The 17,702-nt window shown below is 38.9% G+C and overlaps 1 protein-coding gene across 7 annotated transcripts in view; it reads left to right on the forward strand.

Moving 5' to 3' along the window:
* The window catches only part of LOC111141241 (NGFI-A binding protein 1), a 44,174-nt gene that overhangs the window by 9,828 nt on the left and 16,644 nt on the right, over positions 1-17,702 (forward strand). For all 7 annotated transcript variants that reach the window (XM_022493677.1, XM_022493720.1, XM_022493667.1 and 4 more), the window contains 3 exons: positions 407-1,244; positions 13,150-13,283; positions 15,846-15,897. In XM_022493677.1, the coding sequence (XP_022349385.1) occupies positions 407-1,244; positions 13,150-13,283; positions 15,846-15,897 (1,024 nt within the window). The remainder of the gene's footprint in view (positions 1-406; positions 1,245-13,149; positions 13,284-15,845; positions 15,898-17,702) is intronic.

A 17,702-nucleotide genomic window follows, 5' to 3' on the forward strand; every position in this document is an offset into this window, starting at 1 on the left:
AGATCACAAGTAGGCAGAGGCAGTCAGAGAGAGAGAAAGGGAAGCCAGCTCCCTGCTGAGCAGAGAGCCGGATGTGGGACTCCATCCCAGGACCCTGAGATCATGACCTGAGCCAAAGGCAGAGGCTTAACCCACTGAGCCACCCAGGTGCCCCCGATTAGTTATGTTCTTTATATTTTTCACTTTAAAATGGAAACAGTTATACTGACCACTAGGATTGGTAGAAGAATAACATGAGGTGACTTTGGTCGAGGGGGAATGCTTCCTTAACTAACGGCAGTTGCTGTGCAAATGCTCCTGGTCTTTGTCCTTCCCGGAGCACTTCTGTCCATTCCGCAGTGTCCGATGAGGACGTGTAGGAATTTTGGAGCCGGTGTCACGAGTGTGTCCTCTCTTCTTCTTGCAGGTCGAGTCCATCCACAGTAATGGCCGCGGCCTTACCCAGGACGCTGGGGGAGTTGCAGCTGTACAGAATATTACAAAAAGCCAATCTGCTCTCTTATTTTGATGCCTTTATCCAACAAGGTGGTGACGATGTCCAGCAGCTCTGTGAAGCGGGGGAGGAGGAGTTCTTGGAAATCATGGCCCTCGTGGGCATGGCCAGCAAGCCCCTTCACGTCCGAAGGCTCCAGAAGGCGCTAAGAGACTGGGTGACAAACCCCGGCCTGTTCAACCAGCCGCTGACGTCGCTGCCCGTCAGCAGCATCCCCATCTACAAGCTGCCGGAGGGCTCGCCCGCCTGGCTGGGCGTGTCCTGCAGCAGCTACGACAGGGGCAGCGGCGCCCGCGAGCCGCACCTGAAGATCCCCAAGTGCGCCGCCGCCACCTGCGTGCAGAGCTTGGCTCAGGGCAAGGCCGACGCGGCGGGGAGCGTGGTGCTGCCGGGCCTCGGGGAGGCCAGACTCTGGCAGGGCCACCACGCCCCCGAGAGCGAACACAGCCTCTCGCCCGCCGACCTGGGCTCGCCCGCGTCGCCCAGAGAGAGCAGCGAGGCGCTGGACGCGGCCGCCGCGCTCTCCGTGGCCGAGTGCGTGGAGCGGCTGGCGCCGTCGCTGCCCAGGAGCGACGCGGGTGACGTGCGGGAGCTGCTGAGGAGCAACAAGAAGCTGGCCAAGATGGTCGGCCACATCTTCGACATGAGCGACGACGACCCGCGCAAGGAGGAGGAGATCCGCAAGTACAGCGCCATCTACGGCCGCTTCGACTCCAAGAGGAAGGACGGGAAGCACCTCACGCTGCACGAGGTAAGACTCCGCGTGTGTTCCGTCGTGCCTCCCGCGTCTGTCCTTGTCGTTCCTCGCCGTCGAGTGCGCTAGCTCTGGGCCGCGAGGGACGTACGGCCCCGGGGGGCGGCGCTGGAGGTCGTCGGTGTTGGCAGGAGGGTCCCTCTTCAAGGAAGACGGAGCGTGTTTGTCGTGTCGGGGCGTGTCTGTGTGGGGCTCAGGCGCGCCGGGCGCGGACGCCGTGTGGGGCGACTTCCCGGAAACCCCGGACCGAAGCGGGAGAGCGTAGAGCGTTGCGCTTAAAGACGGTCTGTTTTCTAATTAAGACATAAAATAGGATTTTAAATACGACCGTTCACGGAAAAGGCCTGTGGGGTGCCTGGGTGGCTCAGTCAGGGAAGCATCTGACTCTTGATTTCGGCTCAGGTCACCATCTCAGGGTCGTGAGATCGAGTCCCGTGTGGGGCTCCGCGCTGGGCCCGGAGCCTGCCTGAGCTTCTGTCTCTGCCCCTCCTCTCCCTCTTTTAGAGAGGTGGGTAGACAGGTGGCATTTTCGTAGACTTTAGAAAAAAAAGTTATAAAAAAGGGACGCCTGGGTGACTCAGTTGGTTGAGCAGCTGCCTTCGGCCCAGGTCATGATCCCAGCGTCCTGGGATCGAGTCCCACATCGGGCTCCTTGCTCGGCAGGGAGCCTGCTTCTCCCTCTGCCTCTGCCTGCCATTCTGTCTGCCTGTGCTCGCTCGCTCTCCCTCTCTCGCTCTGACAAATAAATAAATAAAATCTTAAAAAAAAAAAAGTTATAAAAAAAAAAAGACCAGAACTTAAAAGTAATTTTCAACTAGCATAGACAATAAAATTTTATTAGATGAATGTTACAAGTATTATGATGGATTTGAAAATTGTTTTGGTTTGATATTCGGCATTAAAATTCTCATCATCTGTTTGTAGCTCTCTGTCCAGAAATACCCTTCTCCAGCCGAAGAACACATCCCTCTCTCTCTCGCATGCATCGCCTTCTTCTTGTCCGTCTGGTCAGTGCGTCATTTCTAAGATGTAGCTCAAGTATAAGCTTAAGTCTTTCTGATAAGTTTTCCCACAAGTAGAATGACCTTCCCTTTCCTTTCCATTTTTATCCCTGCAGACACCACTGTCACAGTAACTTAAGCACTTCACTGTACTTACTTGTATGCTGATCTGTCCCTCCCAATGTACTTTGGTTTTCTTCAGGGCAGAGATAATGTCTCGTTCATTTTTATATCCTCAGAGTCTAACACACCCTATACATGTTTGGCAAATAAATGCATTTTCAGAGTTAAAAAGACTATTTTATTGCTAATTTTTTATAGCATTTATCCGATAGAAGAAGTAAATCCTGTAGAAGAAATAAAATGTTCATTTGAATGTAGTATTCCATGTAAGAAACATTGGGTTTTTCCCCTCAGATTTGTACTTTAACACAGCAAAGAATTTATACTTACTGCAAAAATATTCAATTATCACAAAAGGATGTAAAGAATTTGAATCTGTAAACTTTCAGATAGTTTTCTTTACGTGTACAAATAAGGGATCGTATTTGGTACACTATCCTCTAATTCCTTTTTTTAAAAAAAAACTTGTAACACTATACTCACAGTACAGTATATATTAGGTATCTTTCCAAGTGAATACACCTCGAGTTACCTTTTTTATTTTGGGGTCGTATTGTATTCCAGAATGTGAATGTGCCCTTATTTATTTATCTGAAGCATTCATTTGGTGTCATTTAGGATGTTTCTATTTTTTTTATACTACATATGGTAGACATGAACATTGTATACATACTCTTTTACAGACAGACTTGGCGTGTTTTCCTGTAGAATAGATTCCAACATGGAGAATAATGGAATCAAAGAATATATAGATTTAATATTTTAGTAGATACTGCTGAATTGCGTTATAAAACTGCAACTTTATAATTCCATTATTACATGCAACTGTCCCATTTCTCCACACTCTTGCTAATACTGCATTTATCATTCTTTTTAATCTTCGACAGTCAAACAGATGAAAAATTTTCATTGCTCAAGTTTACTTTACTTAGTGAGGATGACTATCTTTTCATATGTATAACAGACATAAAATTTTATGTTCTTATCATTTGTTTTGTTTTAATTGTTTAATGTTTTGTTTAATGTTTAATTGTTTGATGTTGTAATTTATTTTTCTTACCCCTAAGAAATTTGATTGGTTAAAACTTTTTATATTTTAAGGATATTAACCTTTTGTCTTACGTTGTAAACATTTTCCCAGATTATCATTTGTCCTTTGACCTTTCAGCCTCATTTGCCATGTGGAAGTTTAATTTTATATAGTAATATTTATTGATCTTATCCTATATGATTTCATTAGTCTAGTTCTCTATTCTTTTACCAGTATAGAATTACTTTAATTACTGTAGCTAAATAATGTATTTTGATATCTGGACAGGCAAGTGTTCCTTAAGTAGTCTTGTTTTGTAGTGTCTATCTTTCTGGGTGGTCATGCATTTCTTCTTCCAAATGTAATTTTTATATTTATTTATTTATTAAAAGATTTTATTTATTTGAGAGGGAGTAAGAGTGTACATACATGAGCAAGAGGAGGGGCAGAAGGAGAGGGACGAGGAGACTCCCCACCGAGTAGGGTGCCGATGTGAGGCTTAATCGCAGGACCCTAAGATTATGACCTGAGCTGAAGTCAGACACCCAACCTACTGAGCCACCCAGAGGCCCCCCAAATGAAATGTTTAATGCATTTATTAAATCGCCCAAAAATTTCTATGGTATTTTTATTAAATTCCTTAAAGGTATGGATTAATTTGGGAAAAACTGACATACTTAAAATAATGAAAACTCCATATAGTAATGTAGTGCATATATTCACGTATTTAGATCTTTTATATTTCTCCGTAATTCTACAGTTTTTTATTCACGTGTCACAGAGGTTTTGCATATTTCTTGTTAGGTCAAATACTGTGAAGTATATATATATATATATTAAATGTCTTCTATATACTCAAGTTTTTATTTAATAGATATATTAAATAGATAAATATATAAGATTTAAAAAGGATATAGTTGTAAATGAAATTTTTTCCTGCTTTTTAAAAAAGATTACTGTCACTGGCTGATTTTTGTATATTAATCTTGTTTTTGGCAATTTCACTGTCATCTTTTTAAATAAATGCTTTTAGATGTGAATGCATACTGGAGCTTAAAATAAGGAAATTGGTTAGCAAAATGTTTTAAGTAACAGTGCGTCTGATTTGATCTATTTTGGGCATATCCCTTTGTAATTGTATGTATAGTTGCCACACAGTAACTGACTCACAAGAACTTAGGAATCCATCTAGAAAATACACTTAGCATTATAATTCAGACACACTTTGATGCTTTCATTACCCATGAATTAATGGAGGAATCTACCAAAAGGCTATTATGGTTGTCATTAATAGAAAACAAAGGGCAATACATGTTGGTAATTTTAGTTTCATGCTTTAATCTAGTTCTAATGTAATTTTTAAATATAGCAGATGAAACCCAAAGTTGAGTCAGTATGTTTTCAAAGTGAAAGTATGTTAAGAGATGACTTTGATAAACCAAACCTCACTTTTTTTCTTTTTAAAGTCCTAACCTACTTTTAAAAAATAGGAAAATTATTTCACACTTGGCTTTTGCTTAAGGTTTCTTTGCTTCTTTGGATAAATAAGTACAGATGGTATTTAGGTAATGAGATTATCATGAGTTTCCCAAAATAAGAGAACACTCAGAATGAGTGCTAGAAGGCTGAGATGTGGGGGCGGGGGCTTTAGAATATGTGGCTTGTATCTTTGAAACTTAGACCACTTGTTATTTGTAAACTCACGTATGTGAATCTGGTCCAAAAATACAGTTTACAATAGATGTTTATGAATCAGGATGCTTCCTTCAAACCAGTAGCCATTCAGCAGCTTGGTGGATATTATGAAATCCTGAGAGAATTAAAAGAAAGGTACTACATTAAGTGTACCTCCTAGTATGGTAATTTCACATTTTCTCCCTTGACTATTTAAAATGAGTGAAAGATATGTGAGTTTTTCTAAATTCCTAAGATTAAAGAACAGTACTGGTTTGTCCTCAATTTCCAAATAAGGAAATATATGACTCATTGTTAAGTCACTGTCAGTATTTGAGAGTTTTCTTCATGAACCCCATGTGGACACTGTTCTTTCAATCTTTCAATACCTACTACTGTAATATGTAGGTTACTAGTGAACGAAAGCCAAAAAGTTATCTGCACCTGAAAACATTTTCTCAGGTCTAAACTACATAAAATTCTCTTTCTTACATGCATTTTTATACTTGTTTCCAAATGTGCTATGTATCAGGCAGTAAAGAATTATGAAATTAATCATTGTTAGAGTAAACACTTTTTTGTTTTCTTTAAAGCTGAAAAATCAGCGATGGTCTTGGTACCTGACTGGATATGGCCTGGTGTATAGGAGTCAGACCATGAAGATAGTGTGAGTGGCTGGGTCTTGAACTGCACTCGTTGTTGGGGTGAGGCAGGTTCTAAGGGACAAATCCCAAAGTGTTAGAAGTCCAGGCAGACAGGATGTTTCATCTTTCCCGAGGTGTGTTACATGGTAAGCAGACAAGCAGTGTATGTGTCAGATCTTAAGTCAGTGAATGGATGAGGAGAAAGAAACTGAAAATTGAGAGCACCAAGGCAATGGAGGAGGCAGGAGCTTGCAGTATCAGAAATGTGAGCGAGTAGTCAGCTTGGCATTCTAGAATATTTGTCAGATAGCAACTTCCGATTGGAGAGTTCCGGCACTTAAAGATGGGAGGAGGAGGATGGGTAAGTGGGTAAGTTTTAGACCTACTGGAAATTCTATAGGAGTTGAAGTGTGTGTGTTACTAAGATAAGGACTTGGGCCCACAGAATATGCCACATTTAGGTCAGTTTTCCTTGTAGTGTTGAGAAGTTAAGGCTGAAGCTTTCAGAGGAACCCAGCAGTCTTAGTTTTGAGAGGGGAGGACTTTTGAACCTGGGACCCCCATAGATAGACCTGAATACATTGTTGTTAAGTTATGATGCTTTATTCTAAACTCTTAGAAAGCATTGATTTCAGCATCATATACTTGAAAAGAAATTTTTTTTAATCATTTTTAAAAAATGGGTTATGGACTATCAGGGTAGTCTGCTTTTGAGTCATCTTGGTAAGTCACATTTTTCTAAATATGTCCATTTCATCTAAGTTTTCAAACTCATTATTGTAAAGTTGTTTATCGTTTTTAAGACCTACTATTGTTTGTACATTTCTCTCATCTTTTTTTTACGATTTGTTTATTTGAGAGAGTGTATCCGCATGAGTGGGGGGGAAGGGGCGGAGGGAGAGGATCTTCAAGGAGATTCCCGCTGAGCATGGAGCATGATGTGGGGCTCCTTCCCACAACCTGCGAGATCATGATCGGAGTGGAAACCGAGTCCAATGCTTAACCAACTGAGCCACCCAGCCACCCCCGTTTGTCTCTTTTTTCCCCAGATCAGTTTTGCCAGGATTTGTCTGTTTTATTAATCTTTTCAGGGGTGTGTGAACTACAGCCTGTGGGCCAAATGTGGCCCATCTCCTGATTTTGCAGTAAGGTTTTGTTAGAACACAGCCAGGCCGGTTCGTTTATGTCCTCTGCATGACTGCTTTTGAGCTGCAACTTCAGAGTTCAGTAGTTGTAACAAAGACTCTTTGGCCTGTTAAGCCTAAAATACTTACTATCTAATCTTTTACAGCAAAAGCTTTCCAACCCCTGATCTCTAAAGGAGCAACTTTTGGCTTAGTTGATATTCTTCGTTGTGCCCTGTGTGTGTGTGTGTGTGTGTGTACTGTGTGCACGCGTGTGCTCTCTTACAGTTCATTTTATTGTTCTTTTCTAACTTAACTCAGGTGCTTCCTAGTTCATTGACGTTTAGCTGTTCTTCTTTTCTAATGTAAGCAATTAAGGCTGTAAATTCTCACTGTATACTGATATGGTGTAATTCCCAAAGTTTTGGTATCAAGTCCCACCCCCCCATTCTGATTACTTCTCTTTTTATTTATGATTTCTTACTCATGAATTATTTGAAGTGTGTTTTCATTTCCAAATATGAGGGCTTTTCCTTAATTATTTTTCTAATCATTTTTAACTGAATTACGTTGTGGTCAGAGCACATGGTTTGCATATATTAAAATCCACTGGATTTTAGTGTGGTTCATTATGGCCCGTGTTTCGCGTGTGTTTCTGCAGGTGGAGTGTTCTGTGTGTGTCTGTTTTAGCAAGCTTACTCTAAGGTAGTCTGCTTTTGTCTGCTTGCTCTGTCAGGAACAGTTGTGTGAAAACCGGCTACTGTGGTTGTGGAGTTCTCTGTTTCTCTCTGTGTTCTGCACCAACTCTTCTAATCTTTCATAGCCCATTTTGCTTTAAAAGCCTATTTTGTGTGATTTTAATACAAGTACATGTGTTTTCTCTTTTTTATCTTTTTACCATCCTTTTACTTTCAGTTTTTCTGAATCCATGTTTTACCTCCAACTTTTGTATTGGAATTAAAAAATTAATAGGCACATTTTTCTTTTATCTGGAACAATTGACTTATTTACACTTTTTATAATGACTACTATTCTGAATTTATTTCCCTTATTTTGTATTTCTGTCCCTCCCTTTCGTTAGATCTGATTTACTGTCTGGAATTAGTTTCCTTTAGTCTGAGTTTATCTATCATGTAGAAGTTTCTTAACAGAGGCCTACTGATGGCAAATTCTGTCCTATCACAACCCACTGGAAAATATCTTTATTTTGCCCTCGTTGTTTATTCTGGGTATCAATCCTGTATTGTCCGTTATCTTCCCTTACTAATTGAAGATATTTCCTTGGCTTTTGGTTTTCATTGTTGTGTTTATAATTGGTGTTATCTATTGTTTGCTTTTGAAGTCTTCTGTTTGCCTCTACCCCAATTTTTTCTCTCCTTCTGTTTTCTTAGTTTTTCTTGATCTTTTTTACTGTATTATTCTTTAGTCACATTTTCATCTCTTACTTTTGTAAAGTTTTTGAGGGTCTTATTCTGTCATTTCTGCTGGTTTTTACTTTTGATGCCTATTTCTTTGGATATTTTATGATTTCTGTCTATAATTCATATTTCTTAGAACTGTGGGAATGTTTTGAGGCCTAGGAAGAAAATGGATTCTTCTAGAGGTTGTTTGCTTTTTCTTCTACCAGTCACCTGTTTTCTGCACAGTACCACTCTGGAACCCTGTGAAAAATATTCTCAGCCCATATAGTGTAAATTAGGGCTGAAAGTCATGTGTGGGCTAATTTGGGGGGGGTGGTTTATGAAATCTCGAGGGAGTATCTTCTGTTTTCCCCAACTCAGTAGCAGGGTTCAAGACAGGTAATTTCCCTTGTGTTCTCCTGGGAGTACAGGTGTATTTCTATTTCAGGCTTACAGTGGGGGTGTGGTGATTTGGGATTTCAGCTTGTGGAGGGAGGGGTCTCAGACTCCCTCACCTTTGGTGGTTCCTGGGTTTTTCCTCCTGTTCTCTTCCCACACTAACCAGACCTGTGAGGTTGTGAGCTGAAGCTCAGGGTCATCTGGTCTAGCAGCTGTCCTCAACTTACTTTGTCTTCATTCATTTTATCCTTACTAGTCCTTGCTGTTGTCTTGCTGGCTTAGTGATGGCATTTAAGATATTTTTCCTCCTATTTTTATCCAATATTCTTAGTTGTTTTCTGTGAGGAGGCCAGTCATTCCCTCCCTGTGCTGGAAATGAAAGCCTTGATTGCCTTTTGAGCCACCCTGTCACACAGCATTCTCATGGTATTTTTATGCTAACAATACAAAATGGAAAGTCACAGTCATTCGATTGTTAAAGATTATAATTTTAACTACCAGAAAAGAAAACTTTAGGTCTAGTTACAAATGATAGAAAGCTAACTTTAAGGAATAGTTAACATAAAAATATGAATGGACTGTTGACATTTTTAGTCACAAAAAAGAGGAATTGGAGGAAGTAAACCAATTAGAGAGAATATTTGTTTTATATTTTTAACAAAACTAGAAACGTAGGGTGTTTGGGTGTCTCAGTTGATTAAATATCTCTGCCTCTTGATCTCAGCTCAGGTCTTGGTCTCAGGGTCCTGAGTTTAGCCCCACCTTGAGCTCCGCACTGGGTGTGATGCCTACTTAAAAAAACTAGAGACTTAGAATTTTTACTTCTTCTTCTTCTTCTTCTTCTTTTTTTTTTTTTAAATAATTTTAAGTGGGCTTCCACATCCTGTGTGGGGCTCAAACTCAGGACCCTGGGATCAAGAGTCACACGCTCTGCCAACTGAGCCAGCCAGGTGCCCCTGGAAACTTGGAATTTTTAAAAAAGCTAGTATGGTATGGCAGTGACTAACATATTAGAGTATTTATATAATTTTTTAAAATACATCATAATATTTACTGATTTAATTATTAACAATTAGGAGCATGAAATACAGAAAACACCAACAGAAAATGCAATTTTTGAGGGGATCCCGGATGAATCAGCTCCTTACTACAACTTGGGGTGAGCGATAGTTATTTCTACAGTCTCAGTTTTAATACCAGAAGTTTCCCTAAGGTCTTGGAGAGCTCAGTCAACTTTTTTGATCTTTCGAAGCCTGAATTCAGGTCAACTTTTTTGATCTTTCGAAGCCTGAATTCAGTAACAGAGAATATATTAGGTTTGTGTTTTTGGTTTCTGGTAGGATGATGGAATACTAGAACGCTATTTCAGTTGATGTTGAAAGGTTATTTTCTGTGGTTGTGCATAAGGTGGTACCTCTGAAATGTCAGTTAAAACACCTTACTAACAATCTGAAGCTCTCCCTACTAATTTAGGGTACGAATGCAAGAAAGAAAGGGCTACCTAAAAAGGGGTTTAAGAAGGTCTTCAAGGTCATTGAAGCTAGTGCTTTTCCAAAATTGAAGTTAATTTATTTAGGAAATCATTCTTTATATTTCACTTTTAGCTCCAGTTACATTGTGCCTTTCGGAAGCACTTAAACGCTAGCGAGAGAAGTCAGTCAGAGAAAGACAATTATCATATGATCTCCCTGATAGGAAGAAGTTGAGAGGCAATGTGGGGGGTTTGAGGGGTAGGAAAGGAATAAAGGAAACAAGATGGGATTGGAGGGAGACAAACCAAAAGAGACTCTTAATCTCACAAAACAAACTGAGGGTTGGGGCCGGGGAGGGAGAGGGTGGTTGGGTTATGGACATTGGGGAGGGTATGTGCTATGGTGAGTGCTGTGAAGTGTGTAAGCTTGACGATTCACAGACCTGTACCCCTGGGGCTAATAATACATTATATGTTAATAAAAATAAATAGATAAATTTTTTTAAAAAAGCACTTAGCGAAGAAATTGATCTGTTGATGATTCTTTAGGAAAAGGGGAGAAGATTGAAAACACATTGTTCCTATTATGCTCTCATTTTCAGTTGAGAGTTTAAAATAGGAGGCCTGGGTGTATTATAACCTTGTCTGTAGCAAAATTATTTGAGAATTAGACAATGTAAATTATAGGTAGAAATCCAGGGAGGGGGATGTTAGATACATGATTTATATCATACACCATAACACATTCTAAATCGTTTAGTAGTTAAGTGGAAAAAATAAAACTGTTATGCCAAATTACAGGAAACCATTCATGTTTTAGGGTGAGAAGGGAGTTTCTATGCATGGCACCCAAGACAAAAACCGTAAGGCTAATGATTAAGTATGAAAAAGAAAAGCCACTGCATATGAAGAGTTAATGCTCTTAATGCATAAAGAATTCCTGAAGTTCCTAAGAAACCAAATAGTGCAGTAGAAGAAACAGGCAACTGCCATGAGTAAGCAAATTTTAAAATACTTTATAAGAAAAAGGTTGTTTTATAGTCAAAGGAATGTAAATTACAACCAAATGATACTGAAAATACATCGAATTGGTAAAGCTTTTAAAATAAAATAACCAGTATTGGTTGATTCTGGATAATGGATCTTTATGTAATTGTTGGTAGTGTTATGATTTGGAGTTTTCCGGGAGAGTAATTTGGGGAAATCTATAAATCTTGTAAAATTTAGTATAGTCTGTGACCTGACAAATTTATTCTTAGGAGTTTATTCCAAGAAAATAATTGAATATGTGTGCAAAGATACACAGTTAAGAACATTCTTTTCAGCTTACCTTGTAATACATGAAAAAATGGGGGTAGTTTCATGTTCAGAGTGAGGTTGGTTTAAATAATATATTGCTCTTCCCTACAATGGAATATTGTATGTCTGGGTAGTAAAAATGACACCATAAAGAGTATTTACTCATTTATCAGCCAACAGGTACTTGTTGAGTAACCAGCCCATGCCAGATGCTGGTTTCTTAGCCAAGTTTCTGCCTAACAACATGATAGAAGTAAAAAATACAGCATACATAAGTGAAAAAAGGCAGTTACAAATCTATATTCACATACATGTTTGTACGTACACAGATATTAGAGTAATATACATTAAAATATTAATAGATGGGGGTGCTGGCTGACTCAGTTGGTCAAGCATCTGTCTTCAGTTCAGCTTTAGGTCCTAGGGTCTTGGGATCAAGTCCCACATTGGGCTCCTGACTCTGCAGGGAGCCTGCTTCTCCCTCTGCCTCTATTTCTCTGTGTGTCTCATGAATAAATAAATAAAATCTTAAAAAAAATAAAATATTAATAGATGGAAGGTTTGCACTCTGCATTGCCACCATTCTGCATTGCATTAATAGATGGAAGGCTGAATTTCTTCTGTTGCTTCTCTGTATTTTTGAAAATTTTAAATATAGAACATTTTTGTGAGCAGAATGGGATGCCCGGGTAGGAAGGAAGTAAATGCCTGTTTTTTTATGAAAGGAAAACAAGAACTAATACTAAGAACAACCTTGTGCCAGGTGTGTCTCATTTTCTTTCTTGTTAGTCACTTGAGGTAGTTCCCGTTTTGATTATCCTATTTTTGCCTCTGAGAACGCTGAGGCTCTGAGAAGTTTTTAGACGCCCAGAGTCACACAGGTGGTAAGTGATGCAGCAGGACTCACCTCAGGTCTGTCTGCCATTACTCTGTTTGCTGTCAGTCATGCCTGCAACGAGTATGTTTCTTGCTTTTTGAAAAAGTTTGATATACTGCTTGGCAATTCCCTACATCTATTTAAATTGGCAAAATTATGTGAAAAAACCTTTTCTAATTAAACAATGAACAGATTTTCAATTTGGATAACATTGCTATTTTAAGTTTCAATACAGTTGTTTTGTCAAGTAGCAATTCTGTATTGACATTATTTAACATTTAGATAAAAGAGTGGAATTAGATTAATTTTAGAGATTTAGTGACTCCAAGACCTTGATTTTCCTTTATGGCCCTAATCTGTGATAACTCTGTTTTTTGACTAAGTAATTTGATAAATAATTTAACTCAAATCATCTAACTCTTATTCCTTCCTAAGAAGTTTCATATCAGTTCACACTGGGAAAAAAAAAAAATACCCGTCAGACCGCATATACTCACTTTTAGTTAGGGAAATAGTATCAACAAGTCATGTCAAATCCTTGGCTTTTCATAAAAATGAGATACAGAATTTTTTTTTTACTTTATTTTGCTTATTTTCTTTAAATCCATGCCTAAACAAAAATTAAGCATATAAATACATAAAACCAGTGTGACTATTGTGATTAATTTGAGTTCTGAGAGATGGTAGGTGATGTGATTTTCTTCTGAAATTAGGCCTTAGGACTAATAAAGACCCATCCTGATTTTTATAAACTATGATCTCATTATACAATGTGACATTTTTTACCCTTAAGTGAAACATTTTTTTTAATTGATGAAATACAGATGTTTATAATTTTTAAACTTTGTTTGGATACACAGCTCACTGTTAACGAAGCGGCTGCTCAGCTCTGTGTGAAGGATAACGCTCTGCTGACGAGAAGAGATGAACTGTTTGCCCTGGCCAGGCAGATTTCTCGAGAAGTCACCTACAAATATACCTACAGAACCACTAAGTAAGTGTCTAACTAATTGGCAGGCAATATATTTTTGCATTGCTTGGTAGAGGTAGAACTTACACCATTACCCATTGATAGAATATAAGCATTTTTTTTTTTAAAGTAGAAGTGTAATGTGACTGTGGTTCTATAAAATTAAAGAGTGAAGTGACTTTTCAAAACATTGCTAATGTGGTTTTGTTGTTTTGTTTAATTCTCCTTTTGTTTTTCTTTTGAAAGACAGTTCTGTAGCACTATAGCATTGTTCTGGTAGTGGTTTTAACATTCTTCTCACACAGATGCTTTGGTTTTGAGTGTGATGATGAGATTTAGTTAGTATGTATAGACTTACTTGTACACCCACTAACCGTGTGACCTTGTTGAACTCTTGGTAGAAGCCAAGTGGTTCCTTTGGCAAGGTGTTTGCAATCCAATGAGATTAGTTGAATGGATGAAGAGACTCCATTTGGCCAGTACTTAAAGGAACATTGGAAGATGCCAGATTACATGGAATATGGACGTGTGTTGCAAATAAGAAGTGGAATATGGAATATTTGAAGTAAAAAACTTACATGTTGAAAAGCAGTGATGGTTTTAAAATGTAATATAAACACGTCTTATTGTTCATCTCGTCTTCATTTAAATCCTAAATCTATTGACTTCCTCAATAGACGTCATTTTATTAGTTTCTTTTTCATCTTGTCGCACGTGGATTTCTAGTTCACCATGAGTTGGGTGTGCCGCTGCTTCTCTGAGGAGATGCAGATGACCTCCTGGCATTAGTGTAGTTGAACGTGTGTTGAAAAACCACATCCTGAGCACCCTCCCTGGCCCTAATTAATTACAGTTTTGGGGGATGGAGTCTCGGAATCCAAATTTTCACAAGGGTCCGAGATTACTCTCATACCTGTTCACATTTGAAAAGCCACTGTTGAGGCATTTACTGTCATTATGGCCCCAAACTCATAGCAGTTTCCTTTGCTATGCCTTAAGAGCCCACATAGACACAAAGTGAAGTTATTCAGACTAAGTGAACAGGCTAAGAATATATAGCAGCAATATTGTAGAATTACAAGATTTTTTTAGGTTGGATAATTAAGAGCTGATTTAGTGATTTATTTTTTTCACTGTATTACACAATTTTCTGACTGCTTTATTTACATAATTTAATCAAGGTGATACATGTATATAATTTAAGATTTACTGTACATGGGACTTGTACTGAAACTCACCAGTTTCCCTGCCCCCTTCTGGATACCACACCCCGGAGGCAATTGCTTTCCACAATTTTTAGCTGTTTCTTGTCGGATTTCCATTTATGTACTTTTTAAGTTAAATATATAACACACTTGCATAATTTAGAAGCCAAAACTATGTGAATATGTAATATAAAAAGTTACACTCCCATTCTGGTCTCCTTTAACTTCTTCCTCTTCTCAATAGAAATGGTTTTATTAGTTTCTTTTTCATCTTTCCAGTCTGTGTTAATGCACTTGCAAAGATATATATTTTCTCATTTTTACCAAAAAACAGTAGGTAGTATGTATCTGTATTATTCTGTATTTTGTTTTTAACATGTCTCGGCAATCTCGTTATGGTAGTATGTACACATCTTCTTCACTATTTTTTACAGCACCATGGTATTGCATTGTGTGTATGTACTATGATTTTTTTAAAAGATTATTTATTTTTTAAAGATTATTTATTTGCAAAAGAGAGAGAGACCGCGCACACGTGCACGAGCAGGGGGTGGGGCAGAAGGAGAAGCAGACTCCCTGCTGTGCAGGGAGCCTGATGCTGGGCTCAGTTGCGTGATCCCAGGACCATGACCTGAGCTAAAGGCAGACACTTAACCGACGGAGCCACCCCGGTGCCTCACCATGATTTATTTACCCAGACCCTACTGATGGATACTTGAGTTGTTTCTAGCCTGTTATCATTATAAATAGCATCATAATAAATAATGACATACGTATTTTGTTGATTCTGAAATGTACTTTTCACATTTTAACATCTTTTACTTTGAAGGATAACTTATAGTTGATGGCTTATTTCAGTTTAATCGGCAGTCTCATGTATCTGGAGGTACCTTGGGATAGAGTCCCAGCAGAGGGATCTCTAGGTAGAGGGAAAATGCATCTGTAGTTTCACTAGATAGACAATAGATGCGTTTTAATCTTACGTAGCCTTAAGCATTCATCTTAAATGGCCACTTTGGGCATTTTATCCTGAAGTGTTCCTGCTGATCCATAAGAAGATATCATGCAGTATAATCCTGCTTGATTTTTTTTGCCTTTTGCATTATTTGATAATCATTACATATTTATTGAGTACTTTCTTTGTGGGGAAGTTTTTAGGTAGTGGCCTTTTAAAATGTATAATATAATTATGTCTGCGTATTTCCCTGATGTTAATTTAGAAGTGATGAAAAGTCTTTTTTGTTATGTCTGTAATATGAATGTCTTATTTCTGGTGTAAGGGTTTCAGGGGTAGATGTTTTGGTGGAAGTTTATAGATTGAGATATCTTTAGAATAAAATTTGTTACCTTCTCAAGTTTTTCTCCCTCCCATTTTATTCAGGTCAAAATGCGGAGAAAGAGATGAATTATCCCCGAAGAGAATTAAAGTGGAGGTAAGATTATGCATTAAATTTTCTTATGCTAATAATGTTTACTAGTTCAAATTGAAAAAAAAAGGACGTTCCATAAACAAATAAAAAATGTGAATGAATTGTAGAATCTTTAAGATAATATAGAATTTTGTTGCTTTGAAGTATCTGATTCGAACTAGAATACTGAAGAAATTCTTAGAAGGAAGCAACAGTAATGAGATTGATTTCCAGTCAGTTTATCACAGGTTCATTTGTCAATAGGTGTTTCTTAGAGATTTAAAAACTCTACTCATTAAATGATTTTTTTAAATAATCTTATTTGTATCATTAGTCATCTTACCAAGTACAAATTTAGAGGAGCTAAATGTTGTTTATATTAATGATCTGAGAGAAATAAATGACAATTTAGTATTTCCAAGTAATGGAGACTTTCCTATAATCCAGCCTCTTTTAGAGGATCATGGTTGAGGCTGTCCTTTTTTTTCTTTTTTCTTTTTTTTTAAGATTTATTTACTTGAGAGCGAGAGAGAATGAGAGGGGGAGGGAGGCAGATGGAGAGGGAGGCAAGTAGACTCCCCACTGAGCTAGGAGCCTGACGAAGGGCTCAGTCCCAGGACCCTGAGATCATGACCGGCACCAGAATCAAGAGTCTGATGCTTTAACTGACCAAGACACCCAGGAGCCCTGAGGTTGTCCTTCTGATTTTAGGTCTGCAAGAGGTAAGGTGGGAGTTGAGCAAGAAAAAATATATCCTTTTCTTAGGGCTGTCAGAACTGTAGAATAGTTTCAAAACTACTGTTCCTTAATTTGAATTGAATATTTTTTTAAAGGCCGGTCTTCAGCAGAATAGAAATTTGAAGTCTAAGAGATCCTTCCTTTTTTTCCTTGGGCAGAGGATGAGGGCCTGTACTCTCTTCGACATCCGTTATTTTCAAGTTAAAGCAAATCAGCTGTGTGAGATTGCCCTAAATTCTTCTCATTATTTTAATTAAGCGTCTGTTTGTCTATAGTCTTTCAGTCACACCAAAGCTACAGTTACCTTTTTTTTTCTCTTAAAGATTTTATTTTTGAGAGAGAGTGTGTGTGCACGTGCACACGGGTGGGGGTGGGTGGGCAGAGGGTGAAGCAGACTCCCTCCTGAGAGGGAGTCCCACGAGGGACTCGATCCCAGGTTCCTGGGTTCATGACCTGAGTCAAAGGTAGACGCTTAACCAGCTGAGCCACCCAGGCGCCCCCACAGTTATCTTTTAAACATGTATCCCTTTCTCACTTAAATCTTTCCATGGCTTTCTCCTGTGCCTAGAATAAAACCTACACTCGTGGAGACATGTAAGACCGACCCTACGTGATCTGACTCTATCTGCGTGTCTAACCTCATATGCTGCTACACTTCCCCATTCTTACTATGTCCCCGCGAAACGGACCCACTCTCCAGTGCTAGGACAGGCCGAGCTCATCTGCCTCAGCACTCGCTGCTTGTTCCCCGGCGCAGACCGTTCTGCAGCTCTTCACGGGGCCTCAGCTCCCAGCCCAGCTGCCTCTGACTTCTTGCCTCCCTTTTTGAAAGGGCACCTTTACCTCAGTTGCATTTAGGCTCTTTCTCCTGCTTTGTTTTGTTGGTTTTCACAGCATGCGCCGGCATCTGAAACTACGATGTGTTTGTTTTGTTACCAGTCTGGCCATTGGGTGAGAATACAGCTCTTATCTGTCTGTCCACTGCTTTGTACTCGGATTTGATAATAGTGCCTCGCCCTTAGTAAGCACTTAATAAAATCAGAGAGGTGAGATAATGAGTGGCTATGGCTAAGCATCTTTGACTTCTTAAA

This window comes from Enhydra lutris, unplaced genomic scaffold, assembly GCF_002288905.1.
Source record: "Enhydra lutris kenyoni isolate GAN:26980312 unplaced genomic scaffold, ASM228890v2 scaffoldscaffold1, whole genome shotgun sequence".
Lineage (NCBI taxonomy): Eukaryota > Metazoa > Chordata > Mammalia > Carnivora > Mustelidae > Enhydra > Enhydra lutris.